Here is a 27558-nt window from a genome sequence, read left to right as displayed (position 1 = left end):
TATTTCTCTGCTGTTTTCCCTTTAGCTCTATCCTAGGTAAGTCCCAGAAAGGTATTCCTTACCTAAGCTAAAGAAATTCTGATTACACCACTGAACACAAGGAAAACAGTGAAAATAAAAATAGAGCCCATTGCAGGTAAAATACAAAAAGAAGTTTCAGCAAACCCAGTGTCCAAAAAGCCTCAAGCTCTTCTCAACAAAAGAAATAAAAATTCAACCTATACAATCCATATTTAAACACTCATTACAGTGTAATTCCTTTAGTTACACATTCTAAAAAAAAAATTAAAGAATTATCTGTATTTTAAGCAAACAAAAAGTATACCCATTTCTCAGATGGACGAGCAATTCCTGAACCATACCATCTGTACAGAATTTTATTAGTTTAACACTAAAAGGTACCCAACAGAATGTTTCCCGGCACACACACACAAGGCCACAGAACACAAAGTGACAAGCAGCCAGGACTAGTACAAAGAATGAGGTGGCTAAAGGCCAATGGGGTTTCCAAAAGAAACATTCAGCTTGCAGACTCCTCACAAAAGATGAAAAGAATCAAAGACAGAAACCAGGAGAACTCCACAGAATTTACTGCAGGATGGGACAGGGGGAGTTTGTGGAGAAGACGCTAACTGAAAGGTCTGTATTTGGAATTTAGAGCTAGGCTAAAGGTTATGGTATCTCTGCAGGCAGTGGGGCACTAATGACTGGGGACAGAGCTTGTTCTGCAGCACAAGTTGAAGATGAAATTGCTTCCCAACTCCTCCAGCCAACGTCTAGTGGGAGAATTACATACAAATTCTCCGTCAAGTCTTTGAAGAGTTTTCCAGAGTCCTGGGGGGTATAAACAATCTTTATAAAGAAAGGGGAAAGTCCAGAGCTGATCAGTGAGTCTTCTTGGTAGAGCCAAAGCCAGAGAAACCCATCACAGCTGCCATTTCATCATCCTCTTCAAATGTCAAGTCTTCCTCTGCCCTCCTCTTCTTCTCTCTCTGTTTTTCCTTCTTATAGGCTTTGGCCTTTTCCTCCTGCAATACAAGGAAAGAAATGTAGTGTGATTCTAACTTTCTTATACCACAAACCCTTTAAGATAGAAGGTCTGGACACTCAACAGTCAGTCTAATTTCTATCACCAACATAGGGAGACAGGATTCTTTTCGGTCTGAAGGACAGACAATGGATGGAAGGAAAATGGTGGACTTGGAGGAGAGTGGTTTCCCACAGGGAAAGGCCATGGTCCGGTGATCCTAACAGGTAAATTACACCTAAGAGGATTATACTGCAATAGTTTTGTGAGATTCTCAGCTTCCCCTGTTAAACAAATGCCAAAGACTTAATCGGAAATTCAACAAGGCAAAAGGGGAGTTGTTTTTAAAACAGGAGACATTTATCTTGTACTGATGCCCTGTTCCAACAACTGTGGTGCCGAATGACAGCTACAGACAATGTCACTGTCTGATGGCTTTTGATGCAGCAGAGTGAGAGCTGCTCAGTGGAACATAAGCTGAGTTCTGAGTGGCTCGGGGGAAGAAAGGGGGGCTTAAAAGGGTTTTTCATTGAAACATTCTAATTAGAGCATTCTACAAAGATCGCAGGCCCTGGAACGGCGCCAGACTTGTGCCGGGGGTATGCAGAAGTGTGACTTCAGCCCCCAACTCAGCAGCAGTTCCTGTTGGTGCTGGAGCTCAAGGTCTCTCAGTGTTTCCATCACCACCTGCATGTCTATCGCTTTGTAATTCCAACACAGGGGATTTAGTCTAAAACAGCCATACTCAGTAGTATGTGACAGCAATAAGCTGCTTATTTTTTAGAATATGTAGACTTCCATCAGTTTTTCATCCTAAGGAGTTTCCTGCACCCCTAATATGTCTCTGCATTTGTATTTCCCTAAATAGATTAATAAAAATTCCTTGGGTTAATCAGCAACGAAACCTGCAGTTGACCAGCTTTGTCCCAACCAAGCCAATACAGTTGGAGGCCATGTTTTAGGATTCCATTGGTGGCCCTGTGGATAACCCCTGCTGTAGAATAAAGCTCAGAGAATCTGGAAACCAAGGTGGCAGGGGAGCCTTATGTACCAGGAGCTTTTTTTTGTAATGACCATTCATAGGAAATAAAAGCATCAAAGAGCTCAGGCACGTACAAGATGCTTTTCAACTCCCAGAAGAGCTTTCCTGGTTATTTTGAAATGAAATCTGAGGCAAATCTTCATTATAGGGCTTTGCTTTTGCCATTTAAAAACATGTTCAAGAGGGAAGGAAGTAACATGGGGCATTTGATTTTAACAGAGTTCCTGTGTGCACATTTCAAGCTTCTTAAAGCTCTGGCACCCATGGGGGTGGCACAGATGCAGTAAACATAGGAGAAGTTCCTCTCCTTCCTCAGCACCAGAAGCCATGGCAGTATGGAAATATACAAGGAAATATATGAAAAGTCAGCTTTAATTACCAGTTTCTGAGCCCTGGGACCACATGCAGGTTATGGGAGTTATATATTGAATGTTATATATTCTGATCAGTGTCACTATGGTTGAGAACATGAAGATGACAGTTTTGTATGAAAACAACTACTCTGACAATTTTTTGGGGGAGAGAGAAGAAGAGAAGACCTTCTTTTAACCCCGCAGAGATCCTGGTGTCCTGGGAGCACCTGCTGCCAACATTCTTTGCACATTTTTGTTTGATAGTTAGACACATGGTGGCTTCCTTCAATGAAGATGTCACTTCTTTCAGGTCATGCTAAATTGTTGAAATGCTGCCATTGCCTCACCTCTTCTCTGAGCTCCTTCATCCTCTCCTCAAAGTCATAGTCCTTTTGCTTCTCCTCCATTTTCTTCTTGTTCACTTCAAAGCGTTTTTTCACTTGATCTAGTGTGGAGCGCTCCACCCTCATGGACATGCCCAGATTCCTTTGATCTGGAGGGGACGGGAATGGACAGAGCTATTACAGAGCAGCCATGTTACTTCTACTTCAGTGCCCATTAAATATCTGCAGACAGCCTATTCCAGGACCCAAAATTAGAAGTTTCAACACACAGTGTCATTTTAACCTCCTCCAATTCCCATTCCACCCCCATACATCCCCTTGCACCAGTGTTCCCCAACCCATTTCGAGTGCCACCGTAGAGCCCAATTAACTGTTGCCCTGTACTTTGTGTAGTCATTTACTCAAGTGCAAAGCAGATGTAAAATGCTGCCATTCTGATTAGTAGCACTTTATACCCACTTCGCACTAACAGGGCAACAGTAAATCCAGCCCACAATGTGCTCACTGCCAATGCTTCACAAGTGCAACCTCTGAAAGATCAATTAGGGAAAAATGCCCCAGAAGTGATTTGCTGGTAGAGCTCTGTGCTACTAGACAGCAAATTAGAGCTCTGGTCTCCATTTTAGCCCCTGGTTTCCACATTCTGTGCAGTTTGCAGTGTCTGACAGGTGATGAGTTTTAAAGGGATATTTCCACAATCTAAAACAGTGGTTCCCCACATTTTTTTGTCCAAGTCCTGCCCCCTGCACCTGGAGCTACAGTTGGGAACCAGGGCCAGGGGCTGCAGTCAGGAACAGGGCTGGTGCTGCAGCTAGACCTCAGCTGGGAGTGGGGCTGGGTGGCACTTCCTTCCCAACCCCGGGGGGGAGGGAAGAGGGGGGGGGGGCTGACCCAGGCTCCGCTGCACCCTGAATGCTTCTCCACATCCCCCTACGGGGGGCGCGCCCCACAGTTTGCGGACCGCTGATCTAAAACCTAGTCAAAATTAAAATGTATATTTAAGATCCACACCTGCGCCTGAGCCCCCAAACCAATGTGTGTGGATTTACAATCACCTGTATCTATTTTTTATTGTTTCTCTCTCTTCCATGTCTGTGTGAAAGAGCCACACAAACAGGAAGAACACCACACCATCATTGATAAAGTTTGCAGATGACACAAAAACTGGGGGAGTAGTAAATAAATGAAAAGGACAGGTCACTGACTCAGAGCAATTGGGATTGCATGGTAAACTGGGCGCAAGCAAACGATATGCATTTTAATACAGCTAAATTTAAATTGTATACAGCGAGGAACAGAGGCCATACTTACAGGACGGAGGACTTTATGCTGGGAAGCAATGAGTGAAAGATTTGGGGGTAACAGTGGATAATCAGCTGAACATGAGCTCCCAATGACACCATGGCCGAAAGAGCTAATGTGATCCTGGGATGCATAAAAAGGGAATTCTCAAGTGGGAGTAGAGGTTATTTTAGCTCTAAAAACAACGAGGAGTCCTTATGGCACCTTAGAGACTAAAATTTAATTGGGCATAAAGCTTTTGTGGGCTATAACCCACTTCATCAGATGCATGGAGTGAAAAATACAGTAAGCAGGTATAAATATATAGCACATGAAAAGATGGGAGTTGCCTTACCAAGTTTTATTTCTGTATCTGACACTGGTGTGACCGCTGCCGGAATATTGTGTGCAGTTCTGGTGCCCACAATTCAAGAAGGATGTTGATAAATTGGACAGGGTTCAGAGAAGAGTCATGATAAAGGATTAAAAACCTGCTCTATAGTGATAATCAAAGAGCTCAATCTATTTAGCTTAACAAAGAGAAAGTTAACGGGTGATTTGATTACAGTCTATAAGTAACTACAAGGGGAACAAATATTTACTAATGGACGCTTCAGTATAAGCAGAGAAAGATATAGCACAATCCAATGGTTGGAAGTTGAAGCTAGACAAATTCAGTCTGGAAATAAAGTGTAATTTTTTGACAGCGATGGTAATTAACCATTGAAACAATTTACCAAGGGTTGTGGCAGATTCTCCATCACCATTTTAAAATCAAGACTGGATGTTTTTTCCTAAAAGCTTTGCTCTAGGAATTATTTTGGGGAAGTTCTCTGGCCTGTGTTATACAGGTGGTCAGACATAATGATCACAATGGTCCCTTCCAGCCTTGGAATCTATGAATGAAACAGGGGAAACTGCATGACTATACAAGGGAAACTGTGCTTTTGACAGCACTTGGTAAAGAAGCAGTTTCACATGTAAACTAAAAAAGGAGGGTTGGGAGAGAAAGGCACATGTCTCATTTTTTCAGTGACAATAATCTTAGTCAGTACTCATAATAATAGGAAACAAAATATTGTCACACAAAAGTGTGACAAGTTGACTTGTTCCTTTAAAGGTGCCACGATGGTAGCCCCTATCCCATCCCAGATATTTTGAAATGTCGGGAATTGAGAATGGAAATCCAACTCTGTCCTGTCCACAAAAGGTGCAAGTGACTGGAGAGATGTAGAGTGCTGATGTGGGAGACACTACTTATCAGAATCAAGTTCTGCCATGCAGCAGACCTCTTCAGTGATGACAGAGCAAAAAGAAAAAAAAAAATCAGTGGCATTTTATAGAAGCTCAGTGTTAAGCAGGGAATTTCTAGTCATTGGTAAAATGCAGGCAGCGAGATTAAAGAGCTGCCCATCCTCCAATGAAACACCAAGATAAATAATTATAAATAATGAATTCATAGAAACTGAATAGGGTAGATTCAACGCTCTCTATAACAAGTGGAGTTGATTATGAACAAGTTTCCATGTGGCAGTGTTTCCAAAGCACTTATGCCTGGCCAATTCACCATGCATTCTTGGCTTCCTGCCACCACACTGCCAGATAGTCTGCTGCCTGTCTGGGACATGCCTTAGGGCAGCAGATTGCTTTGGAACCACCAATGCCATCAGCAGTTAAGGAGCAGTACAAAGCTCAGGCACAAGATTGCTACATGTCTGAAACCAGCTTCAGAGTGGTCCAGAGATACTAGGCAGTTTCACTTTGCATCCAGCATTCTCAAATTTCATTCTGTGAATGAGTTTATATAAAAAGAGAGATACCCTTGCACACCACCTCCCTTCCCAATCAGCAACTCCCCCAGGATCTTACAAAAAGGATAGAGATTAATAATAAGTGAAGATCATGCAGTGAGGAAATAAATGTGTCCCAGGATTTCTACTTCCAAATTCTATTGAAATGTAGATTCATCTCTCACCACCTGACACGCAATGTGTGTCAAATATAGGCCTGTTCTAACAGAGCCATATTTAAATACATTTCAACAAACTACAGTGGTTTACCCTCAACACTCTTAAAAATCCCTTTTTTTCCCCCTGATTTTTCTTGCTTTTCACTTCAATAGGTTTATTTTGAAATTTTTTTGCATTCTGTTCATTTTTCCATACTCAAACTTCCAACATTCTCTCTTCCCTCTGATTTCCTATGTTCGTCTCTTCCCACTGTATTCTCCTATGATTTTCTCCCATGCCCCTGTAGCTCCCCAGAATTGGGCAACTGGTCCAAAGATTATCCCAGACTACAGTCCCATTCCATTAGTTTACCTTTTGTGTACAACAGAAAAAGAATCACAAAACTCAGATTTGTTATTATGCAATACAGCGAAGAGTCTTAACTATATATAGTTGCTATCATAAACTCATGGGGTGAAAATGTTCACAACTGATGCATGCACAATTTAAACTTTCTAGAAGAGTGGGATTGCCCCATTTCAATTCACATCCTTCACCAATAGTAAGGAAGCAGATCCATAGACAATTCAAATACTTTGATGACCCCACAGTGGTTCATGAATTCAGAGGTTCTCAAGCTGTGATTCATCCAGGATGCCTGTGCCTATCTAGGACAAAAAGGTTCCAGAACCCAACTGTATACAAGGACTGCACCCAGAATCTGTACTCTGCTCCTCTTTGACTTAGAACATCCCAAAAGGAATGTCTCTGAGGAAGAGAGGAGGAGGCAAGGTTAGCGAGGATCTGCTGAGGTAACACATTCTATTAATATAAGTTAGTGCGTGAATAATGTCAATTTTTCCTTCAAAGACTGTCTTTGAAACCACTCATTGCAGAAGATTAGAAAGTAACATCAGAGCAAAAGAGCGGTGTTGAACAAGCCCCTAATTAAACAGAGAATCCCGTTCAAACTGTATAAGTTTGGACTGTGTCCAGAATGTAACCCGTTTTGGAGAGGTGTCATTCATAATCTTGCTCAGGGAGTTAAGAGTATTCATGGCACCATGACACTCAGCACCATGAGGTAAAATCTTGCTGGTGCACTAGTTGCTCTGTGACTAGCTGCACTGTCTCTAATTCTTCAAATGTATCAAGCAGCAGCAATGCCAGTCCCTTTGAGAAATCCAGAGTTGCTTTGTGGAAGTCAGACTCCAAGGCTCCAACAGCACTTTCTCTGCATTTGATCAGCCTCTGAAACAGGCAGATTGCAAGAGATCTTGAGCCACTCTGCCAATTGGCCAGCTAAGCCAAAATTATCCTAAGAGCAGACACACTTGAAAACTTTGTCTTCTTAAGTGAGGAGCCACCACAGATAAATACCCTGGGGCTCTGGAAAATGCAAAATGCCAATACCTTGTATTGGAAATGCTTGTTGCTGAACTGGAACTTTGGAAGTTTCCTGGGTCTTTCTCTTATAGAAGTACAAAAATAAACGTCTGAGCACATTAAACCTGTGCTGTGAAATAATGGAAGGAATATTTGACAGAGAAACTATGTAAGACTTAATTCTTAATGTATTTGTTTAGCTTTTTAGAATAGAGATAAGACAAAGGCACTTTTTTTTTTTTTTTTAAGGACTTAAGAAAAATACTAGTACAGGGAATAGAAGCCTTTGCCTTTGAACTCAACAGACACTGTTCCCATAGTACCAATCTTTAAAAGGGAAGTAATTTTTCCCCACAGCACCTTCTTGTGAGAAAGACCCCTAAAAAGAGATAGAAAATACAAAACAACTGCCATTTCCCATCATTTCTAGCACCCATTTGTCTGACTGAAATGGAAAAGGAAACATGAAGCAGTCTATCCCCAAAAAAGAATTGTAAGGGGGAACAGATGAGGAAAGAAACTATTTGGGGCTTTTATAGATGCCATGAAACCTGCTCTTTGATAGAGGAACAATGGCTTTGAGGAAGAAAGTGGTCTCTATGAAAGTGGGACATAACGGACTTACACTGCCACTATCTTCCTTTTCAAATGCATGAGAGATCCACAATGAAAAAAAAGAGATAATTGATATTTGGGTCTTTAGAACAGGAAGACTGAAGATCTATCTACATTTTTATATGGCCCCCACCACTGTATCATTGAAGTACTCCACAAATATCATTGAATTTGACCAATTCATTTCCTTTACTATTGCTGGTACTGTGGCCAGATGAGCCCAAAACTTCCTAGCCATATCCAAAAGACCTTTAATATTGGGTCAGAAACCTTTTTTGCTCTGTGCACACCCAAGAATGTATCAAAAATTCAGAGACTTTTCATTTTGGGCTACAGAGAGGGGAAGGTCCAGAGCCCTGGGCATCTAGATTATGATCTCTAGAAAGGCCTTGGAATCTTCGGGTGGTGACACAGAAGAAAGGACCATAGCTTCCACAGACAGTGAAGACAACAATCCTCTATTTCCGCCTCTTATTCCTCCTTCCCCAGTTTTTAACCAATTCCTTCTTTCTAGCAGATGGGGATATGAAAGTAATATGGGAATTAGAAACAGAAACTCTCTCTAAGGACCTTCTCTCGAATACTCAGAGGATGCTGAAGCCAGTTACAGCACAGACCATATTTATGATGAATGCAACAGTGGCTGCCTCCAACTGCCACAGCATCCTAAAATGGCGGTTTGTGTCACTCTTGTATGACACTGCACCAGACATAAAAGCAGCATATAGGGTAGGGACCTACTAGTGAAAGTGGCACTGTTTATAGTCAGTTCCTGGAACAATACCAAAGTACGTTTCTGTTAACTTGGACTGATCAGATCTTTCTGTGTGCCTATGCTCCATAGCAGAGTCAAATTATACTAATCCCTTATGAGCTATAGATCCACATTCCAGCTGCAAAGTCAGATGAACAGATCCTCCACTGAGAGGACAGTAAGGGTTCTCATCCATGTCCTCTAAAATTTCTGCCTTTAGGTGGTGTAAAGACTTGACTAGTGTAGACTGGGAAACTAAATCCCAGTGGTCACCCCCCACAGAAGAACGAGTTGTCAAAACCTTTAAGAACTGATGAAATCACCCCTGGTAACTTCCTCAGAACAGATGGGTTCTCAGTGTTGTTAGATGTTCGGCTGCGTGTGTGTGTTCTCCCTGTGCTGCCCCAGCTCTGCACAGACAGCTGGCACAGCAGACCTCGAGTGAACCATCCAATGTCCATGAGATCCATTAAGGTACAAAAGCACCAGGCCAGGTTTATTGTCGACAAAACACGGTAACAGCACCTGGCAGACTCTACGAGGATACTAAGACATGTATGCCCGTGACAACGGACGGAGCTCAGTGAATGGAGGGACTTTTCCATTCCCCCCTCAGCTGGACCAAGACACTCGCTTTATATCCTGATACAAACAAGTTATGTACTGCCCCTCTGACATAGTTAGTTATTGCCTCCTGACGTGCTAGTTATCACCCATCCCCTTGTACATGGTGGTTCGATCAAAACATCTCAATTCATCACACTGTCATCCTGACCTTATCTTTCAGGAGGGGACACTGTTTCTGTTATCCACGGGCAATGTTTTTACACCATCCTTAATATCGGGATATTCTGGTACCATTCTTCCGGGAAGTGTTTGCGGGAGTGCTCTGTGCCTAGCAGTGCTTAGGAATGTGTGTTTCTGCAATACCCGCCCCGTTATTGCCGGGCTCTGTGAACCTGCAAGCAGGCAGAGCCTGGTGTTTTCTCACAGCCCGACTTTTGCTACCTTTGCTTTATATCAGCAAAGCCTGCCCACTGCTTTAGCTCAGGCTTCATACCCGGCCTCTGATACAAGGGCTTATATCTCAGGCTCTCTTCCTACTACACTCAGGACTGAGGACTACTTAGATTGAGAACTCTTTGACTGATCACTTTGGACTAGGATGTTGAGATCGCCTTTTCCACCACTTTTTTTCCCATAGCAACAAATGGAGAAATCTGTCTTGCCTTCCTTCTTCACTTCTGATGGAGTGATGGATCCCAACTCTGTCGGATCCCAACTCTGTCCCCTGCTTCCTTGAATAAAACGATATCTGTGCCTGCCTTGATGATGGCCTCTGATTAACGTCTGGACAATGCTGACCTCAAAGGCAGAGAACACAGGCTCCCACCTGAGGACTTAGACACTGACAAATTAATCAGCTTTGAAGAGTAGGGGCATGGAATCATATCCTCCTCCATCAGGAAGACCTCCTTCTCCACTCCCATCATGCTTTACGGGGGACAAAGCCACACAGGATGAACACCTGCTGGGACAGTACTTCTCTCCTAAGCACTCTACTCACTAATAGGTTGATCTACAGCAGATATTTTACTCAGCAAGAAACATACTTTGTGAATCCAGCCTCTCATTCTAGGTCAGCTGCAATTCCAACAGAGTCAAGACAATGTAGTGCCAATCTTTAAAAAAGGGAAGAAGGAGGATCCTGGGAACTACAGGCCAGTCAGCCTCACCTCATTCCCCGGAAAAATCATGGAGCAGGTCCTCAAGGAATCAATCCTGAAGCACTTACACGAGAGGAAAGTGATCAGGAACAGTCAGCATGGATTCACCAAGGGTAGGTCATGCCTGACTAATCTAATAGCCTTCTATGATGAGATTACTGATTCTGTGGATGAAGGGAAAGCAGTGGATGTATTGTTTCTTGACTTTAGCAAAGCTTTTGACACGGTCTCCCACAGTATTCTTGTCAGCAAGTTAAAGAAGTATGGGCTGGATGAATGCACTATAAGGTGGGTAGAAAGTTGGCTAGATTGTCGGGCTCAACGGGTAGTGATCAATGGCTCCATGTCTAGTTGGCAGCCGGTGTCAAGTGGAGTGCCCCAGGGGTCGGTCCTGGGGCCGGTTTTGTTCAATATCTTCATAAATGATCTGGAGGATGGTGTGGATTGCACCCTCAGCAAATTTGCGGATGATACTAAACTGGGAGGAGTGGTAGATACGCTGGAGGGCAGGGATAGGATACAGAGGGACCTAGACAAATTGGAGGATTGGGCCAAAAGAAACCTGATGCGGTTCAATAAGGATAAGTGCAGGGTCCTGCACTTAGGACGGAAGAACCCAATGCACAGCTACAGACTAGGGACCGAATGGCTAGGCAGCAGTTCTGCGGAAAAGGACCTAGGGGTTACAGTGGACGAGAAGCTGGATATGAGTCAGCAGTGTGCCCTTGTTGCCAAGAAGGCCAATGGCATTTTGGGATGTATAAGTAGGGGCATAGCGAGCAGATCGAGGGATGTGATCGTTCCCCTCTATTCGACATTGGTGAGGCCTCATCTGGAGTACTGTGTCCAGTTTTGGGCCCCACACTACAAGAAGGATGTGGATAAATTGGAGAGAGTCCAGCGAAGGGCAACAAAAATGATTAGGGGTCTGGAACACATGACTTATGAGGAGAGGCTGAGGGAACTGGGATTGTTTAGTCTGCAGAAGAGAAGAATGAGGGGGGATTTGATAGCTGCTTTCAACTACCTGAGAGGTGGTTCCAGAGAGGATGGTTCTAGACTATTCTCAGTGGTAGAAGAGGACAGGACAAGGAGTAATGGTCTCAAGTTGCAGTGGGGGAGGTTTAGGTTGGATATTAGGAAAAACTTTTTCACTAGGAGGGTGGTGAAACACTGGAATGCGTTACCTAGGGAGGTGGTAGAATCTCCTTCCTTGGAAGTTTTTAAGGTCAGGCTTGACAAAGCCTTGGCTGGGATGATTTGATTGGGGATTGGTCCTGCTTTGAGCAGGGGGTTGGACTAGATGACCTCCTGAGGTCCCTTCCAACCCTGATATTCTATGACCAACAGAATTGCTCAGTCACTACAAATTTATTTTAAAAATTCAACACTACAGCTATACCTAATTATAAAATAGGAAAGCTAAGCCAATGTGAAATTTAAACTAACCAGAAGATAAAGTTGAGAGAATAGGAGTTCCTACTTCCATGAATGATCACACAAATAGAAAAAGGAAATGAGAGTTGGACCAGAGGATGCGGGGTAGCTTTTTATACTTCATGTCATGGAACCTTTTGATCCCATCTAGGCACAAGCATCTCCTGAATGGTTGTGTTGCTATCAACAGGAGCCTGGTACATGGCTTGCACAGTATAGCTCTACAAGGAAATTCAATAATTCTTTATAAACAAAGTAGTTAATCCCCACAACACCCCTGTGTATTTGATCCACGTTTTAGAGATGAGGAAACAGACACAGAGGTTGTTCAGAGCCAAGGAGGGAGACCGGGTCAGAGTTGGTATCAGAGCTCAGGAATTCATTATGCTCACACCACTTCCGTCTAAGAGAGGGATCTAGACATGAGGGGACATATCCCTATTCCTTCCTTAGGAATCTCCTTCCAACATTGACACTCCAATGGTATTTATCATCCACTTTTAAAGTTCCCTGAGGAACTGCACAGCTTGCTGACAATGGGGTTCTCGGACAAGAGAAATTCTGAAGCATTTTCTCACTCCCAATCCAATGAAGGACATAACTCTTGCAATTTCTCCTGAGCTCATTTCACACCAGTGGCTCCAGCACCATGGAGAAGTTGTTAGGAGATAACGAGTCAGCATTTCCATGGCCCTCACCAGCAAATGTTGAGTAAATCCTAATATCAAAAGCATTTATTTCCACATGTGCCAACACTTGACACTGTAGGCCCTGGCCACACAGAATGAAGTAAATTTGGTAGGGGAAAGGCTTGTAACAATATTTTAGTGATCACGCAACATGGCATAGAGAAAATACATTATCCTTACGCTTTTTGCCATTGATATGATCCAAGAAGTTGATGGAGTCTTTCACCACACAGTCACATACATTACAGTAATATCTGGGGAGAAAGAGAGAAGGGATCAGCTCCAAAGCATAAAACAAAATTCATCCTGCAAGAATTTTCCTTTCACGCCAATTAAAGAGAGAAGTTCACCTGGACCTGGTTCAATTCCAGAAAGGAGCCCTAGATTCAAAATACTGCACCGAAAGAAATCTAGAATGCTAGATAGTATGCTAAGCATTCAGAAATATGGTAAGTAGGAGTCCAGCATTACACAGGAGCATTGAACTGTATTGTCTGGACTCTGATAAGCCTGACTCTGGGATAGTAGCTCCTCCCCCAGGTGAAAGGGAAGTTATCTACATCATAGAGAGTCCAAGAAACAATGTGAGCTAGTAGAATCACCACCCTATAAAGTCTGAAGGGATTGCTCCCAAGTCTTACTTCCCACATTTGGTGAGGTGGGGTGAGAGAAGAGCTGGAAGAGAAACTGACCCATCTTTGCAGTTGTATGATGGCTTATTTTTGCTTTCAGTCAGCCCCTTTCTAACAGGAAACCCCTTCTCTCCCATCCATACATTTCTCTTGGTACCTTTTGCTACCTTCCTCTGACAACAGGCTACTGAAATGCTTATTACTACTCTGGGCGATCTTTAAAGCTCCTTGTTCCAGAGACTTGATGGCTCAGAATACTGGGGATGGGTTAAGGAGACTTTCACTAGCTTAAATGTAACGCCTGTCAATAGTAACCAAGAGTCCTGACTACAGCAGAGACCTTTGGGGATTTCTGTAACGCAAACTGGTCTCAGCCCCATTTCTAGTGGAGAAGTATCTAGATCACAAAGCATCTCAACATGCAACTTGCTTCTTATTGCCAGTCTTAGCCAAGAACTGACCAGGCTATAGATTGCCTAGAGGTTGTTCCCAGAGTGTGGCTGAGAAACACTGATGTGGGGTGGTAAGGGAGGAAGAAGCTTGCACTGCTGCACTTCTGGCCATAATTCCAGAAAGTTAATTTCCAGATTTAACACAATATAGACGCTGGTGGAAGTTGCTGTAACTAAAAAGTCTTCCTTCTGTGCTGCTGAGAAGGTACAAAAACTGGCACTCTATAAGGGTTCCTTGCTTTGCCATGACCCTAGTTGCACGTAAGACTATCCTGAGACTTTTTCTTTGTTAACATCTGAACGCATGAGCGCCTGGAAAAAAAATAAAGGTGCTTTACCCTCCCATCTCTGACTGAGGGGTAGTTTTGGTGATGACAATGGTTTTCCCCAGCTTGGATTCCAGATCCACTTTATAGTCTCGGTGCCGCAGAAGTTCCCTCTTGACAGGCTGAACTGGTTTGCCTAAAAACACACACACAACAGAACTTCTTCAGAAAGGTTTGGGAACCTAAAACAATGGATCACAAGTTGCTCACAGTGGAGAAGGCCATAGAGAACCATTGGGCTATCTGGTTCATGCTGGGATTCCATTTTTAAAAGAGTAATTCTTCCCTGCATTGTAGGGAACATTAGAGTAAGTGATACTTTATAATTAATAAGATTGCTAAAGAATCCCCAATCAACCAGCTGGGCCACAATCTGAGCTCTTCCCATTTCCAGATGTTGATCATTCCTCCATCTCTATATGGAATAGAACAGGAAAGGAATAAGGTTCCTGGCCTTTTTTTTTTTTCCTTCCCTTCAAAAACATATTCTATGACAAACAAAGGAAAAGGAATAGAGGACAAACTGGCCCTGAAATCCTGTTATTTGCTTCCAGCTGATTTCTCTCTCACACTCAAAGGGGCTGGATGAGTCACTGTAAGACACAGGTGGGCACACTGCAGCCCTTCAGACATTTTAATCTGGCCCTTGAGTACCTGCCAGGGAGTAGGGTCCAGGACTTGCCCCGCTCTGGGTCTCCAGTCAGGGAGAGGGGTCTTGCCCTGCTCCATGCGTACCGTGGCTCCACAGAGCTCCTGGAAGCAGCAGCATGTCCCCCCCTCCAGCTCTAACACGTAGGGGCAGCCACGGGGCTCCGCACACTGCCCCTCCCCCCCAGCGCCACCCCCGCAGTTCCCATTGGCCAGGAACCACGGCAATGGGAGCTGCCAGGGCAGTGCCTGCGGATGGAGCAGCATGCAGAACTGCCTGGCCACGCCTCTGTGTAGGAGCCGGAGAGGGGACATGCTGCTGCTTCTGGGAGCTGCTTGAGATAAGCGCCACCCAGAGCCTGCATGCCGACCCCCTCCCGCGCCCCAACCCCCTGCCCCAGGCCTGATCCCCCTCCTGCCCTTTGAACCCCTTGGTCCCACCCTCCTGTACCCCCTCACTCCTTCATCCCCAGAGCCCGCACCCCAGCCCGGAGCCCCTTCCCACACACTGAAGTCATTTCTGGACCCACCACAGAGCCCGCACCCCCAGCCGGAGCCTTCACTCCACCTGCACCCCAACCCCCAAGTTTGTGAGCATTCATGGCCAGCCATACAATTTCCATACCCAGATGTGGTCTTTGGGCCAAAAAGTTTGCACACCCCTGCTGCAAGAAAAACAGTCTGCCTGGAGTCAGCGCACTACTCACCATCTTTCTTCTCTCTCTCTTCCGTGAGCCGTTTCTCTGCAAGTTTCTCATATTCATCTTTATCCCACTTCCGACGGAAGTCCAGGTTTTTAGTCTGCAAGGGAAACAAAATGTGAGGCTACACTGCACAACTCCACTAGCAGCAAGAAAAGACTGATCCTGGACAAAGCTGGAATTGTGTGGCTTGTTGGGCCATGGCAACAAGTAAGTGCACTAAAAGTGCACTGCAATGACTTCCTCTTTACCCACAGCCAGGAGCAGGCGGGCTGGTGTAGGAAAATAACGCTTTGCAGTCGTACAGCACCTTTTAGCAGAGGATTTCATGGCTCTGCAAAAATGAAAGCTTAGGGAGCTCTTGAGATAATAATCCCCATTTTCCATTTATGAGACAAATAAGGGGGTTTTAAAAATTATGGAAACAAATATTTATAAACACCAAGTGACAAAGCCCAATAATACAGAAAAAGTGACATCTCTCTCTCCAAAGTCAATTAAATCTGAATCCACAAAAGATCATGCCGTTAAACCTAAGATTGAGATACTCTTGAGAGATAAGTTTCAGAGTAACAGCCGTGTTAGTCTGTATTCGCAAAAAGAAAAGGCGTACTTGTGGCACCTTAGGTGTGTGTGCACATGTCTATACCTGTACACATAGAGTACATGATGGTCTGGTACAGAGGTTTAATCAACATGATTATGAGATGGACGCCCTATTCACAAGAAACAAAGCCAAAGTGACTTATACAGAATATTCCAACTAAGTGTGGCATATACAGAACACAAGTTGTAGAAAAACTAAGCACTTTAAAAAAAAAATTGGGCACTGAAATTTTTGTATCCCTGCAATTGCAAAGGCCAGATTCCAAAAATACCAGGAGACAAACTGCACATATTTCTGGTGAGCTATGGCCTCTTAAGAATAACCTAGAATAGATCTTCTATGCATAAACATTTCACATTTACAATTGTATCCCTGGTTCTTCCACGACTAGAAGTGAGTGTTGGGTTTCAATGGGAAATTAGGGACCTCCCCTTTCCAACGGGATAAGGCTCTTGATTCCAGCCCTGTAAGGTCATCACTAGGGCACTACCAAATTCATGGCCATGAAAAACATGTCATGGACCTTGAAATCTGGTCTTTGGGTGCTTTTACCCTATGCTGTGAAGATTTCACGGGGGAGACCAATGTTTCTCAAATTGGGGGTCCTGACCCAAAAGGGAGTTGCAGAGGGGTTGCAAGGTTATTTTAGAGGGGTCATGGTATTGCCACACTTACTTCTGTTCTGCCTTCAAAGCTGGGTGACCAGAGAGCAGCGGCTGTTGGCCAGGCACCCAGCTCTGAAGGCAGCACCCCACCAGCAGCAGCAGCACAGAAGTCAGGGTGGCAACACCATTCCATGCCACCTTTACTTCTGCGCTGCTGCCTTCAGAGCTAGGCAGCCAGAGAGTGGCGGCTGCAGACTGAGGGCCCAGCTCTGCAGGCTGCAGTGCAAAAGTAAAGGTGGCAATACCATACCATGCCATCTTTATTTCTGCGCTGCTGCTGGTGGCGGTGGCTCTGCCTTCAGAGCTGGGTTCCCAGCCAGCAGCCACCGCTCTCCAGCTCTGAAGACAGTACCATCACCAGCAGCAACACAGAAGTAAGGGTAGCAGTACTGCACCCCCACTACAATAACCTGTGACCCACACACACACACAGCTCCTTTTGGGGTCAGGACCCCTACAATTACAACACGGTGACATTTCAGATTTAAATAGCTGAAATCATGAAATTTACTATTTTTAAAATCCCATGACTGTGAAATTGACCAAAATGGATTGTGAATTTGGTAGGGCCCTAGTCACATATCAGACTTTAAAATCATTACTTTTTTTATTTGCAGAAAAGCTGTCTCAGGTCCAAAACCGTAACTCTCCTATTCCTGCGTCTCTGACAAATGGGGGAGAGGAGGGGAACAGGAAGAGAAAACACATTTCTGGAAAGGAATTTTTTTTTTTTAAAATGTCTTTTGATCAAAAACTAAGAACGCTCAAGTGAGTGCCAGGGAAGATGGGAAGTGACACTGTCAAATGTTCAAGGATACAGGATTAATTATGGAAAATAATTCATCACATGGATATGACCTCTGCACACATGATGTGCAAATTTTATCTAGGCATCAGTGGTGATGCCAAAATTAAGGTTGTGACAAGATATGTACTTGTGATTCAATTCAGTCTCCATGTTGCCACAATTATTTTTCAGATAACTGTTCTGCTCAACCTTTCTGCCAGTCTCTGAGCCTCTCCCCCACCTATGCCCTATCCACAATTGTTAAAACACAAAGAAGAGCCCCATTCAGACTGATTTGATCATGTATGTCCCTCTAGCAAACCACAGACGGTTCACTAAAGGCAGCAGCCAACTGGAGTGGTGCTTTCCCCATGCCTGAGGCATCTCAAGTAGCTAGTCTCCCTCTCCTACCATTAATCATAGAAGTGTAGGACTGGAAGAGACCTTGAGGTCATCTAGTCCAGTCCCCTGCACTCAAGGCAGAACTATGTAATAACTAGACCATTCCCGACAGTTGTTTATCTAACCTGCTCTTAAAAACCTCCAATGATGGAGGTTCCACAACTTCCTTAGGCAATTTGTTCCAGCGCTTAACTATCGTGACAGTTATCAAGATTTTTCCTAATGTCCAACCTAAACCTCCCTTGCTGCAATTTAAGCCCATTGCTTCTTGCCCTGTCCTCGGAGGTTAAACAACAATTTTTCTCTCTCCTTCTTGTAACAACTTTTTATGTACCTGAAAACTGTTATCCTGTTTCCCTCTCTCCACACTAAACAAACCCAATTTCTTCAATCTTCCCTCATAGGTCATGTTTTCCAGACCTTTAATCATTTTTGTTGTTCTCCTCTGGACTCTCTCCAATTTGGCCACATCTTTCCTGAAATGTGGCGCCCAGAACTGGACACAATACTCCAGCGGAGGCCTTATCTGCGCAAAGTAGAGCAGAAGAATTACTTCTCATGTCTTACTTACAACACTCCTGCCAATACATCCCAGAATGTTTGCTTTATTTGCAACAGTGTTACACTGTTGAATCATATTTAGCTTACGATTCACTATAACTCCCAGATCCCTTTCCACAGTACCTTTTCTTAGGGAGTCATTTCCCATTTTGTATGCATGCAAATGATTGTTCCTTCCTAAGTGAAGTAGTTTGCATTTGTCCTTACTGAATTTCATCCTATTTATAGAGTGCTACGCAGATACAAATGTATACCCGTGGACATAAATCGGTATCCATGGAACCGCAGGGCTATCCCAGGAAACATGGCAGCGAAAGGAGCAGAACATGGGGCTGCCACTCCCAAGAGCCAGCGCCCCGCACCGGCAGTTCCGCTGGCATGACTGTACTGACCCCAACCCCACGCACTGGGGCTGGAACCAGACTCACCGGTAGCTGTCCCTGGTCGCGCTCCTATGTTCAAACAGCGTGCACATCCCCAGACAGGAGATACAGACAGCTACGTGGAAGGAACAGGGGCAGGGCGGGGGATGGTACAGCCATGCAGGAGGAGCTGCCAGCACGGGGCGCTGGCTCCTGGGAGCGGCGGCCCCACGTTCTGCTCCTTTTGCCGCTGCAGTACCTGGGATAGCCCTGTGGTTCCACGGACATAAATTTGTGTCCATACAGGGCTCTGCCTATTTACTTCAAACCATTTCTCTAGTTTGTCCAGATCATTTTGAATTGTAATCCTATCCTCCAAAGCACTTGCGACCCCTCCCAGTTTGGTATCGTTCGCAAATGTTATAAGTGTACTCTCTATGCCATTATCTAAATCACTGATGAAGATGTTGAACAGAACCGGATCCAGAACTGATCCCTGTGGGACCCCACTTGCTATGTCCTTCCAGCTTGACTGTGAACCACTGATAACTACTCTCTGGGAATGGTTTTCCAATCAGTTATGCACCCATCCTAGAGTAGCTCCATTAGGCTGTATATCCCTAGTTTATTTATGAGAAGGTCATGTGAGACTGTATCAAAAGCCTTACTAAAGTCAAGATGTACCACATCTACCACTTCTCCCTATCCATAAGGCTTGTTACCCTGTCAAAGAAAGCTATTAGGTTGGTTTGACACAATTTGGTCTCGACAAATCCATGTTGATTGTTACTTATCACCTCATTATATTCTAGGTGTTTGCAAATTGATTGCTTATTTGCTCCATTATCTTTCTGGGTACTAAAGTTAAGCTGACTGGTCTGTAATTCCCTGCATTGTCCTTATTCCCCCCTTTTTTTAAGATTGGCACTATATTTGCCCTCTTCCAGTCCTCTGGAATCTCTCCAGTCTTCCATGAGTTTTTGAAGATAATCACTAATGGTTCAGACATTTCCTCAGTCAGCTCCTTGAGTATTCTAACAGGAGTTCTCAGGACAAATATTTTGGTGGCCTCAGAATACGGCCACCAACTCTTGCTGGTGGCCGCACTCACACTTTTTCCATAAAATACTAATTAGCTTTAGGAAAACCAAGTAAATATGCACAAATTACAATGATTTGGATGTGTAGATATTTATTGCTAGCTAGTAAGTCTGTTGTGAAGTGATATTAACAAACATACAAGTATCACTTTTCACAGCAGTCTTACTCAGCCCTTGCAAGCTTGGGCACAAATTAAGCCCTGGAAAGGCAGGGGGAGCCAGGGGAGATGGGGGTTGGGGGAGGTAGCAGGGGGCTGGAACTTGAAGCCCTGCTGCAAGAGCCTGAAGCCTTGTAGCTGGAGGATAGGGTCCAGGGATGGAGCCCAAAGCCATGTGGCCAGAGCCCAGGGCTGGAGCCCGAAGCCGAAGCCTGAAGCCCCATGTCCAGAGCCTGCCACCTGAGGGCTGAAGCCCAAAGCCTGAGCCCCACCACCCCTGAGAATGCAGGGAACTCACTGGCTGTCTTGTCCTCCAGAACTGTGCCCAGGTGACTCCAGAGGGGGGCAGGACCCAATCCCTGCTGGTAGCCCCAGCAACCAATATCAAGGCAGTGCATCCAGAAGCAACAGGGAAGGGGAGCCCACCCATCACAGCCCAGAAGGCTGTGGCAGCAAGAAAAGCCCCTGATGGCCACATCTGAGAAACACTGCTCTTGGATGTATTTCATCAGGCCCTGCCACTTGAAGACATCTAACTTGTTCTTTCCCTATTTTGGCCTCAGATCCTACCTCATTTTCACTGGCATTCACTATGTTAGACGTCCAATCATGACTAACCTTTTTGGTGAAAAACAAACAAAAAAAAATCAGTTAGCACTTCTACTATTTCCAGATTTTCTGTTATTATCTTTTCCCCCCTCATTGAGGAACAGGCCTAACCAGTCCTTGATCTTCCTCTTGCTTCTAATGTATTTGTAGAATGTTTTCTTGTTACCCTTTATGACTTTAGCTAGTTTAAACTCATTTTGTGCCTTGGCCTTTCTAATTTTGTCCTTACATCAATGATCCCTCTAATTTTTTCCACCCATATGTGGAATAAATTTTGTTACGTGCACCAAGGTAATGTGTGAATGTGCACTACCAGTAGAAACAAAAAACCTAGATATAATATATATTTTTAAAAAGTTACCAATAGGGATAATTACTCCAGCCAGAAATAAAAATTATGAAATGCATAGACCAGTCAAAAAACTAAAACACATTTTGAAAGAATAATATTACAGAGAATATATGCAAAAAGAAAAGGAGTACTTATGGCACCTTAGAGACTAACAAATTTATTTGAGCATGAGCTTTCGTGAGCTACAGCTCACTTCATCGGATGAGAGAGAATATATGTGCATTACCGGAAGTACCAAGAAGTAAAAAAAACAACAACAACAGAGTTGGGAGATGTGTGACACAGAGAGAGATACAGCTGCTAGGGAAGTTTCTGAGAGACGCCCATCTGCTGTCTCTTTAAGGCACTCACTGAAAGCTCTCCTCCTCCTGAACCCTGGCCCCCTTCCCCGGCTCTGCAGAGATGGGGTACATGTGCAGGGGAAGAGACATAGTGTGTGTGCACGTGAGAGACAGAGAGAGAGTCTGTGTGCTGGCTGCTGGGGAAGTCTGAGAGACCATGGACTATCTCTTTAAGGCACTCACTCACCCTGAGCCCTGTCCCCTCCACCCTGCTCTGTGGAGATATGGTACAGGGGCTCGGGGACACCCTGACATTAGCACCCTCCTTTCCCCACTCTGCACAGCCAGCAGAAGGGTACTGGGAGCAGCTGCAGGAGCAACATGGCTGAAAAGAAGCGGGGGGGGGGGGGGGGGAGGGGGGGGAGGGGCACCTGAACACATTGCTGGCTGGATGTGCATGGCTCTGCTAATCAACTGCGCGGCACTTGAATCTCTTCTGGGCGACCACCCAACCACACAGCTTACAAGGAACACAGCCCTGCATGCCTGTGTAGTTTGTTTAGATTCATCTTTTTTTTTTTTTTTGAGTTTCAGATCATTGAAGATTTCCTGGTCAAGCAAGCATGGTCTCTTGCCATAGTTCCTATCTTTCCTGCGCAGTGGGATAGTTGCTCTTGTGCCCTTAATGTCACCTCTGAAAAACTACCAGCTCTCTGACTGTTTTTCCCCTTAGACTTGCTTCCCATGGGATCTTACCTACCAACTTCCTGAGTTTGCTAAAGTCTGCCTTCTTGAAATTCATTATCTTTATTCTGCTGTTTTCCCTCCTACAATTCTTTAGAATCATGAATGCTACCATTTCATGCTCCCTTTCACTATAGCCCAGCCTGTTATTGATATAAGGTTGGGGGTAAAGTGGAAAAGAGAAAGAATTGCAGCTCAGGATAAGAGTGGAGACAGTTCAAGTTGAGATGGTGAACAGATAAGCAAAGTGTAGATGGAGCTTTAAAAATTACAACTGCTTATTTTCTTGCTTTTTACAATTTGTATTGGTAGACGATGCAATCTTAACTCAAAGTTCACTGTATTTTTGGTGGGACCAACACATGCAGGATTATAGCCAAGAGTGAGACAATTTCATTTTAAGTAGCCAATTAATTTTAATATGCTATTATATTTGCCAACATAGGATATTCTAATCAGTAAGTATTCCATCTCATGTATCTACTCTCTGTGTGTGCAGTTATATATTCCATTTGCTCCAAAAGATGAGGTTCTTTACCAGATCCAACACCCAGACGGTTATAAGTTAGGAACACTGACTAAGGAAGAGGTTCGTAAATGCTTAGATGCTTCATTTTGTAGAAAACTGTACCCCCACAACTTCAACAGATGATTAGGATCAAATATATGTTGTTCTCTAATTTTATTTTGCATGCATGCTTTTAATTTCACTTTGATAAAAAGAAAAACATTTATGTGAATAGTGGTTTCTCTGCTCGCAGCTGGGGAACAAAAAGAAACACACTATATACCCTCAATACATGACACCTTTTCCTTACTTAACCAAATGAAGACTCCAATCATGATTAAAAAAAAAAAAAATAACAAACATTTGAAATTATAGCAACAATACAATCATTCAAAACTTCCCCCTCCTGGCAATCCTTAAAATGGAATGAACATCCAGTGATAGGAATAAAAATGTCTTGGAAAGGGGTAGAAAACTTTTCTCATTTATTCCCAGAGCTTCTTAAGCATTGTAAAACATGTCAGAACTAAGATTATTAGCAGCCTCCCCATGTAAGAAAAAAAGGGAAATTCACAAAGTGCAAAATATTATGTTTTGGGGTATTTTCCAGACTCTAGATTCTCCCACATAAAAACAGTATTATCACGAATCAAAGTCAGTTGAAGCCTTAAGAGAAGGCAACCTCATTGCTGCTTCACTCTCTTTTTATAATAAAAAGTATGTAGTCTTTTGAAGATATTTTACCAGTGTCCCCAGACCAGACACAGTGAAATGAATTAGATCCAACTTCTGAACGACCTGTAACAAGGGCTTACCTAGTGATTCTAAAGGAACTTTTTCAGATTGATCTAACAGGGGATGGAGGTTGCCGCAAGCCCCTAAATCTTTATATTAACAACTGCTTATAGGTTACAGATGATATTTCCCCTGTAGATGACATCTGCTAAGGACTGAAAAGTACCCGAGGCCCCATGTTAATTGTAGGGCACAGACAAGTTGAATGGCTGTGAATATGACATAGCAAAACAGAGACAAAGCTGAAAACGAAACCCAAGAGTCCTGATTCTAGTCCTGCTCTAACGAATGACCATCACATCCTCCTATGGCCAGGAATAGAATTCAGGGCCTGGCTGTCTCCCGCGCCAACCATTAGACCATTCTGCCCCTTGAATATTCCAGTTGTTTTGCTCATTTTTTCGCTATGTGACTCAAAGCAATGGAAAGCTTCACCAAGGAAGCAGAAAAATATATATAAGCGCCCCGGTGGTGCTAACAGCTGATTCTTTGGCATTACCTTTGTTTGTTAAAACAACAGTCTTGATCTCTAATTAGCAAGTGGTTTTAATGAATGCCCTCAGCTTATCCATGTGACCCCAATGCTCCTTTCATTCAGTTTCAACATGAAGCCCTGAGGGGTTTTTATGCAGTCAGAATGGCCTCCTCACAACCACATAGCATGGATTCAGCAACATACGGCTAGTCTACACTGGCAAAGCTAAAGCAAACGTGGCTTGTGTGGTCGCGGCAGAGCGCTGAGAGAGAGGTCTCCCAGCGCTCTGAAAAAACTACCTCCACAAGGGGTTTCAGAGTAGCAGCCGTGTTAGTCTGTATTCGCAAAAAGAAAAGGAGTGCTAGAGACTCTAAGGTGTCACAAGTACTCCTTTTGTGGCACCTTAGAGTCTCTAGTACTCCTTTTCTTTCCACAAGGGATGTAGCTCCCAGCACTGGTGCTTTACAGCACTGAAACTTGCTGCGCTCAGAGGGGTGTTTTTTCACACCCCTGAACGAGAAAGTTGCAGCACTGTAAGTTGCCAGTGTAGACAAGCCCTTAAACTGAGTGTTGGGATAAGAGAACTGGTAGCAGTTTGAGGCACCAGGAAGAATATGGTCTAGGGGAGTGAGGCTTCTCCACTTAGCAGATGGGCAATGAACAACAAAGATCTTTACTGTATACACAGTAACACAAAAGCCAATCTGGAAGCTGTCACTTTTTTCACAGATCAGAAGACAGAGGGGCTAAAAGGAAAAAAAAAAAAAAAAAGAGGCCAGAGAAACACAGGGCTGGAACAAGGGAAGACAGCAGCAACATGAGAGATTTGGAAATCCTATCCCCAAGTGCAGAGAGAGAGAGAGACACTCATGTCCCACAAAAGCCCCTCAAGTAGCTCAGAATCTAAGAGCTCTCCCTGAATTTGCAGGGAAAGGTTCCCCAGCACTGAGGGGTTTTCAGAAAGCATAAGTCTATCTCTGGGCTTGGGGATAAGATATCTCCAAGCTTCTTTGCTTGAAGTTTAGTGAAAATAAAGTCTCTTCTACAGGGGATAATAAATATATTTGCCCAAGTGCATTTTTGTGGGGGAATTCCACCCCCTTCTACTTGTGGCTCAGAAGAGCAGGGTTTCAAGTGGGACAGAGAACAGTGTCTCTCTTCTGCTCAGGTCAGGTTTTTGTTTCATTTTGTTTCTGAGAGGAGGGGGAAGAGAATGGTGAATTCTCCCTAGGTATCTTTTTGTAAGTTCAAGTTGGAAGAAGGAAGCAGTTACCCCAAATCTGTCCCTCTGCCCCTCAGCACTACCATTTTCTACATAGACTATAACCTGTCAGGTGTCTACTACAGCAATTCTCAAAACCCAGACTCCCACTAAACAACTGATAAAACCTACACTCATGCACATGAATGATCTAAGCATGCTGTCATCCACATAGATCTGTAGAAGCATTTACACCTACTAGAAACATATCTGGTAGTCTAGTGGTTAGGATTTGGCACTCTCACTGCCACAGTAGGGATTTGTTTCCTGGTCAGGGAAAGAAACTTGGTGTTGGCCTGCTTCGAGCAGGGGGTTGGACTAGATGACCTCCTGAGGTCTCTTCCAACCCTAGCCTTCCATGATTCTATGATCTCAACATATTAACATAAAAGGTTAACATTGATAAAATAAGAGTTATGATCTTTCAGGAAAAGTCACAAAACAAATAAAGTATTTATAATAAAACAGCAATTTAAGACATCTTCAATTACATATACTTAAATCACATAATAACTGGTTGAGGGGATTTCAAACTAGTTATAAAAGAATGAGAGAAACCCCTGCAGGACCTACTATGGCACAAAGAAACCACTAGATAGATACAATCACCTCCCATTCTACTACTGATTAAGGGAGCAAGTCTGTGGCCCAACTTTGTCAGAAAAGTATACATAATGGCACAAGCCCCAAGGCTATGTCTAGACTAGCACTTTAGTCGGTAAAACTTTTGTCCATCAGGAGCGTGAAAAAACACACCCAACTGACTGACATAAGTTTCACCAACAAAAACACCAGTGTAGACAGTGCTATGTTGGCAGGAGAGGCTCTCTCCCACCACTCATTGGGGGTGGCTTAATTAAGCAGATGGGAGAGCTGTCTCCTGTCAGCATAGAGCAGCTACACGCGAGACCTTACAGTGACTACAGTCTGTAGTAGTGACCTAGCCTAAATAGAAACCTTCCACCTACAGTCCTGCAAACAAAATTCTACACGTACAGCAGAATAGGAGTCACAGACCAAAAGTGAGATGAACTTCACCCTCGTTAGCATATCCAAAAAAACCCAACCACTGCACTCCTGGCTCCATCTCAGCTAAAACAGCAATAATCCTACTGCAAAATAGTGAAGGAGCAAAATCTAAATCTGAATAAGCACTTATGAACGGATTAACAGCAGTCCCAGATCTCCCAATATTAACCTCCAACCAATGGAGGAAACTTCTCCCAGAAAAACTGAAACAAACAGTGATGAGGACACTACATCAAAACCCAGAACACTAATTAATGCAGTGGTTCTCAACAAGGGGGTACATCAACTCATTTAGATATTTGCCTAGTTTTACAATAGGCCACATAAAAAGCATTAGCAAAGTCAGTACAAACTAAAATTGCATACAGAAAATGGCTTGTTTATGCTGCTCTATATACTATAAACTGAAATGTAAGTACAAATTTATAATCCAATTGATTCATTTTATAACTCTATAGTAAAAATGAGAACGTTAGCTATTTTTCAGTAACAGTGAGCTGTGACACTTTTGTATTTGTATGCCTAATTTTGTAAGCAAGTAGTTTAAGTGAGGGGAAACGTGGGGGTACACAAGACAGATCAGACTCCTGAAAGGGGTACAGTCGTCCACACAGTTGAGAGCCACTGAATTAATGTATCTGGAAAAACTAGATCAAAATCCCCACGCTACACTGCAACTAACATCCCTGCCACGGAATGGGAAGAGCTAAAGCAGGCTCCCACCAAATACGAATCTGTCCGTAAGCTAGCGGCAGACGCTGGGAGACACAAAGCACAGCGCGACCGGAGAGGGGAACAACCCTCCAGCCAGCGAAGAGGCTGAGCCAGAGGGAGCGCGGCTCCGAAACACGACGGAGGGCGAGAACCTGCCTCAAGAGACCGGCCACGAGTTCAGGCTTCCCCGAGCGCACGGGGAGGGGAGTGAGCAAGCGCCAGTTGAGACAGAGCCTGGCCCCGAGCCAGGGCCCGGGAGCGGCCCCAGGCGGGCGGCGGCACAGAGCATCCCGGCGAGCGCCTCCGGGCTCGGAGTGGGGGGTCTCCGCCCGGGCCGGGAGAGAGAACAGCCCTGGGCTTCCCCTCGCGCCCACTTCTTACACCTACCCCGCTGCCCGACGCCATGTTGAATGTGAAGTGAATAAGGAACCAGAAAGTGCCGTGCTCCGGCAGCAAGAGTCGCAAAGTGAGCCAGTCCTCCCGAGTACCATAGAGCGGCGGCCGCGGTAGCTAGAGCGTAACATCGTTCTCTGAGATGAGACGGCAAGTGACTGGCGGAAGCGGATGTTCAAGGTTGCGCAGGCCGGGTGCTTGCGGTTGGAGTATTAGTAACTTTTGAACTTATTTTTGTGCCTCTCTAAAAGGCTCCTGAGACTCCATGGTTCTAGATAGTCTTCCCCGGTGCTGACCCGGAACAGCTCTGTCCGGTTGGCTCCGGGACGCTCTAGTTCTGCGGAAACGCACTAGAGATCCTGAGGCTCTATGGTTAGAGAGGATGAACTTTC

General features: G+C 44.3%; 1 protein-coding gene across 1 annotated transcript; it reads right to left on the bottom strand.

Annotated features, from left to right (window-relative positions):
* On the bottom strand, window positions 1-27285 carry ZMAT2 (zinc finger matrin-type 2). Its single transcript, XM_074960768.1, has 6 exons — window positions 27161-27285; window positions 15370-15463; window positions 14027-14150; window positions 12785-12858; window positions 2770-2915; window positions 1-1028 (listed from the first exon to the last, which is right to left on the bottom strand). The coding sequence occupies exons 1-6, from the start codon at window positions 27176-27178 to the stop codon at window positions 885-887; spliced, it is 600 nt and encodes a 199-aa protein (XP_074816869.1). The 5' UTR covers window positions 27179-27285; the 3' UTR covers window positions 1-884.
* Window positions 27286-27558: the final 273 nt, after the last annotated feature.

The sequence above is a fragment of the Natator depressus genome, chromosome 8, assembly GCF_965152275.1.
Source record: "Natator depressus isolate rNatDep1 chromosome 8, rNatDep2.hap1, whole genome shotgun sequence".
Lineage (NCBI taxonomy): Eukaryota > Metazoa > Chordata > Testudines > Cheloniidae > Natator > Natator depressus.
This window is presented reverse-complemented; position numbering and strand designations above follow the sequence as displayed.

Coding starts and splice junctions, on each gene's coding strand:
- ZMAT2 (XM_074960768.1), bottom strand. Junction 12,859..14,026: donor CCTCAGTCAGAGATGGGAGG/GTAAAGCACCTT, acceptor CTTTCTCCCCAG/ATATTACTGTAATGTATGTG. Junction 2,916..12,784: donor TCATATCAATGGCAAAAAGC/GTAAGGATAATG, acceptor CGTCCCCTCCAG/ATCAAAGGAATCTGGGCATG.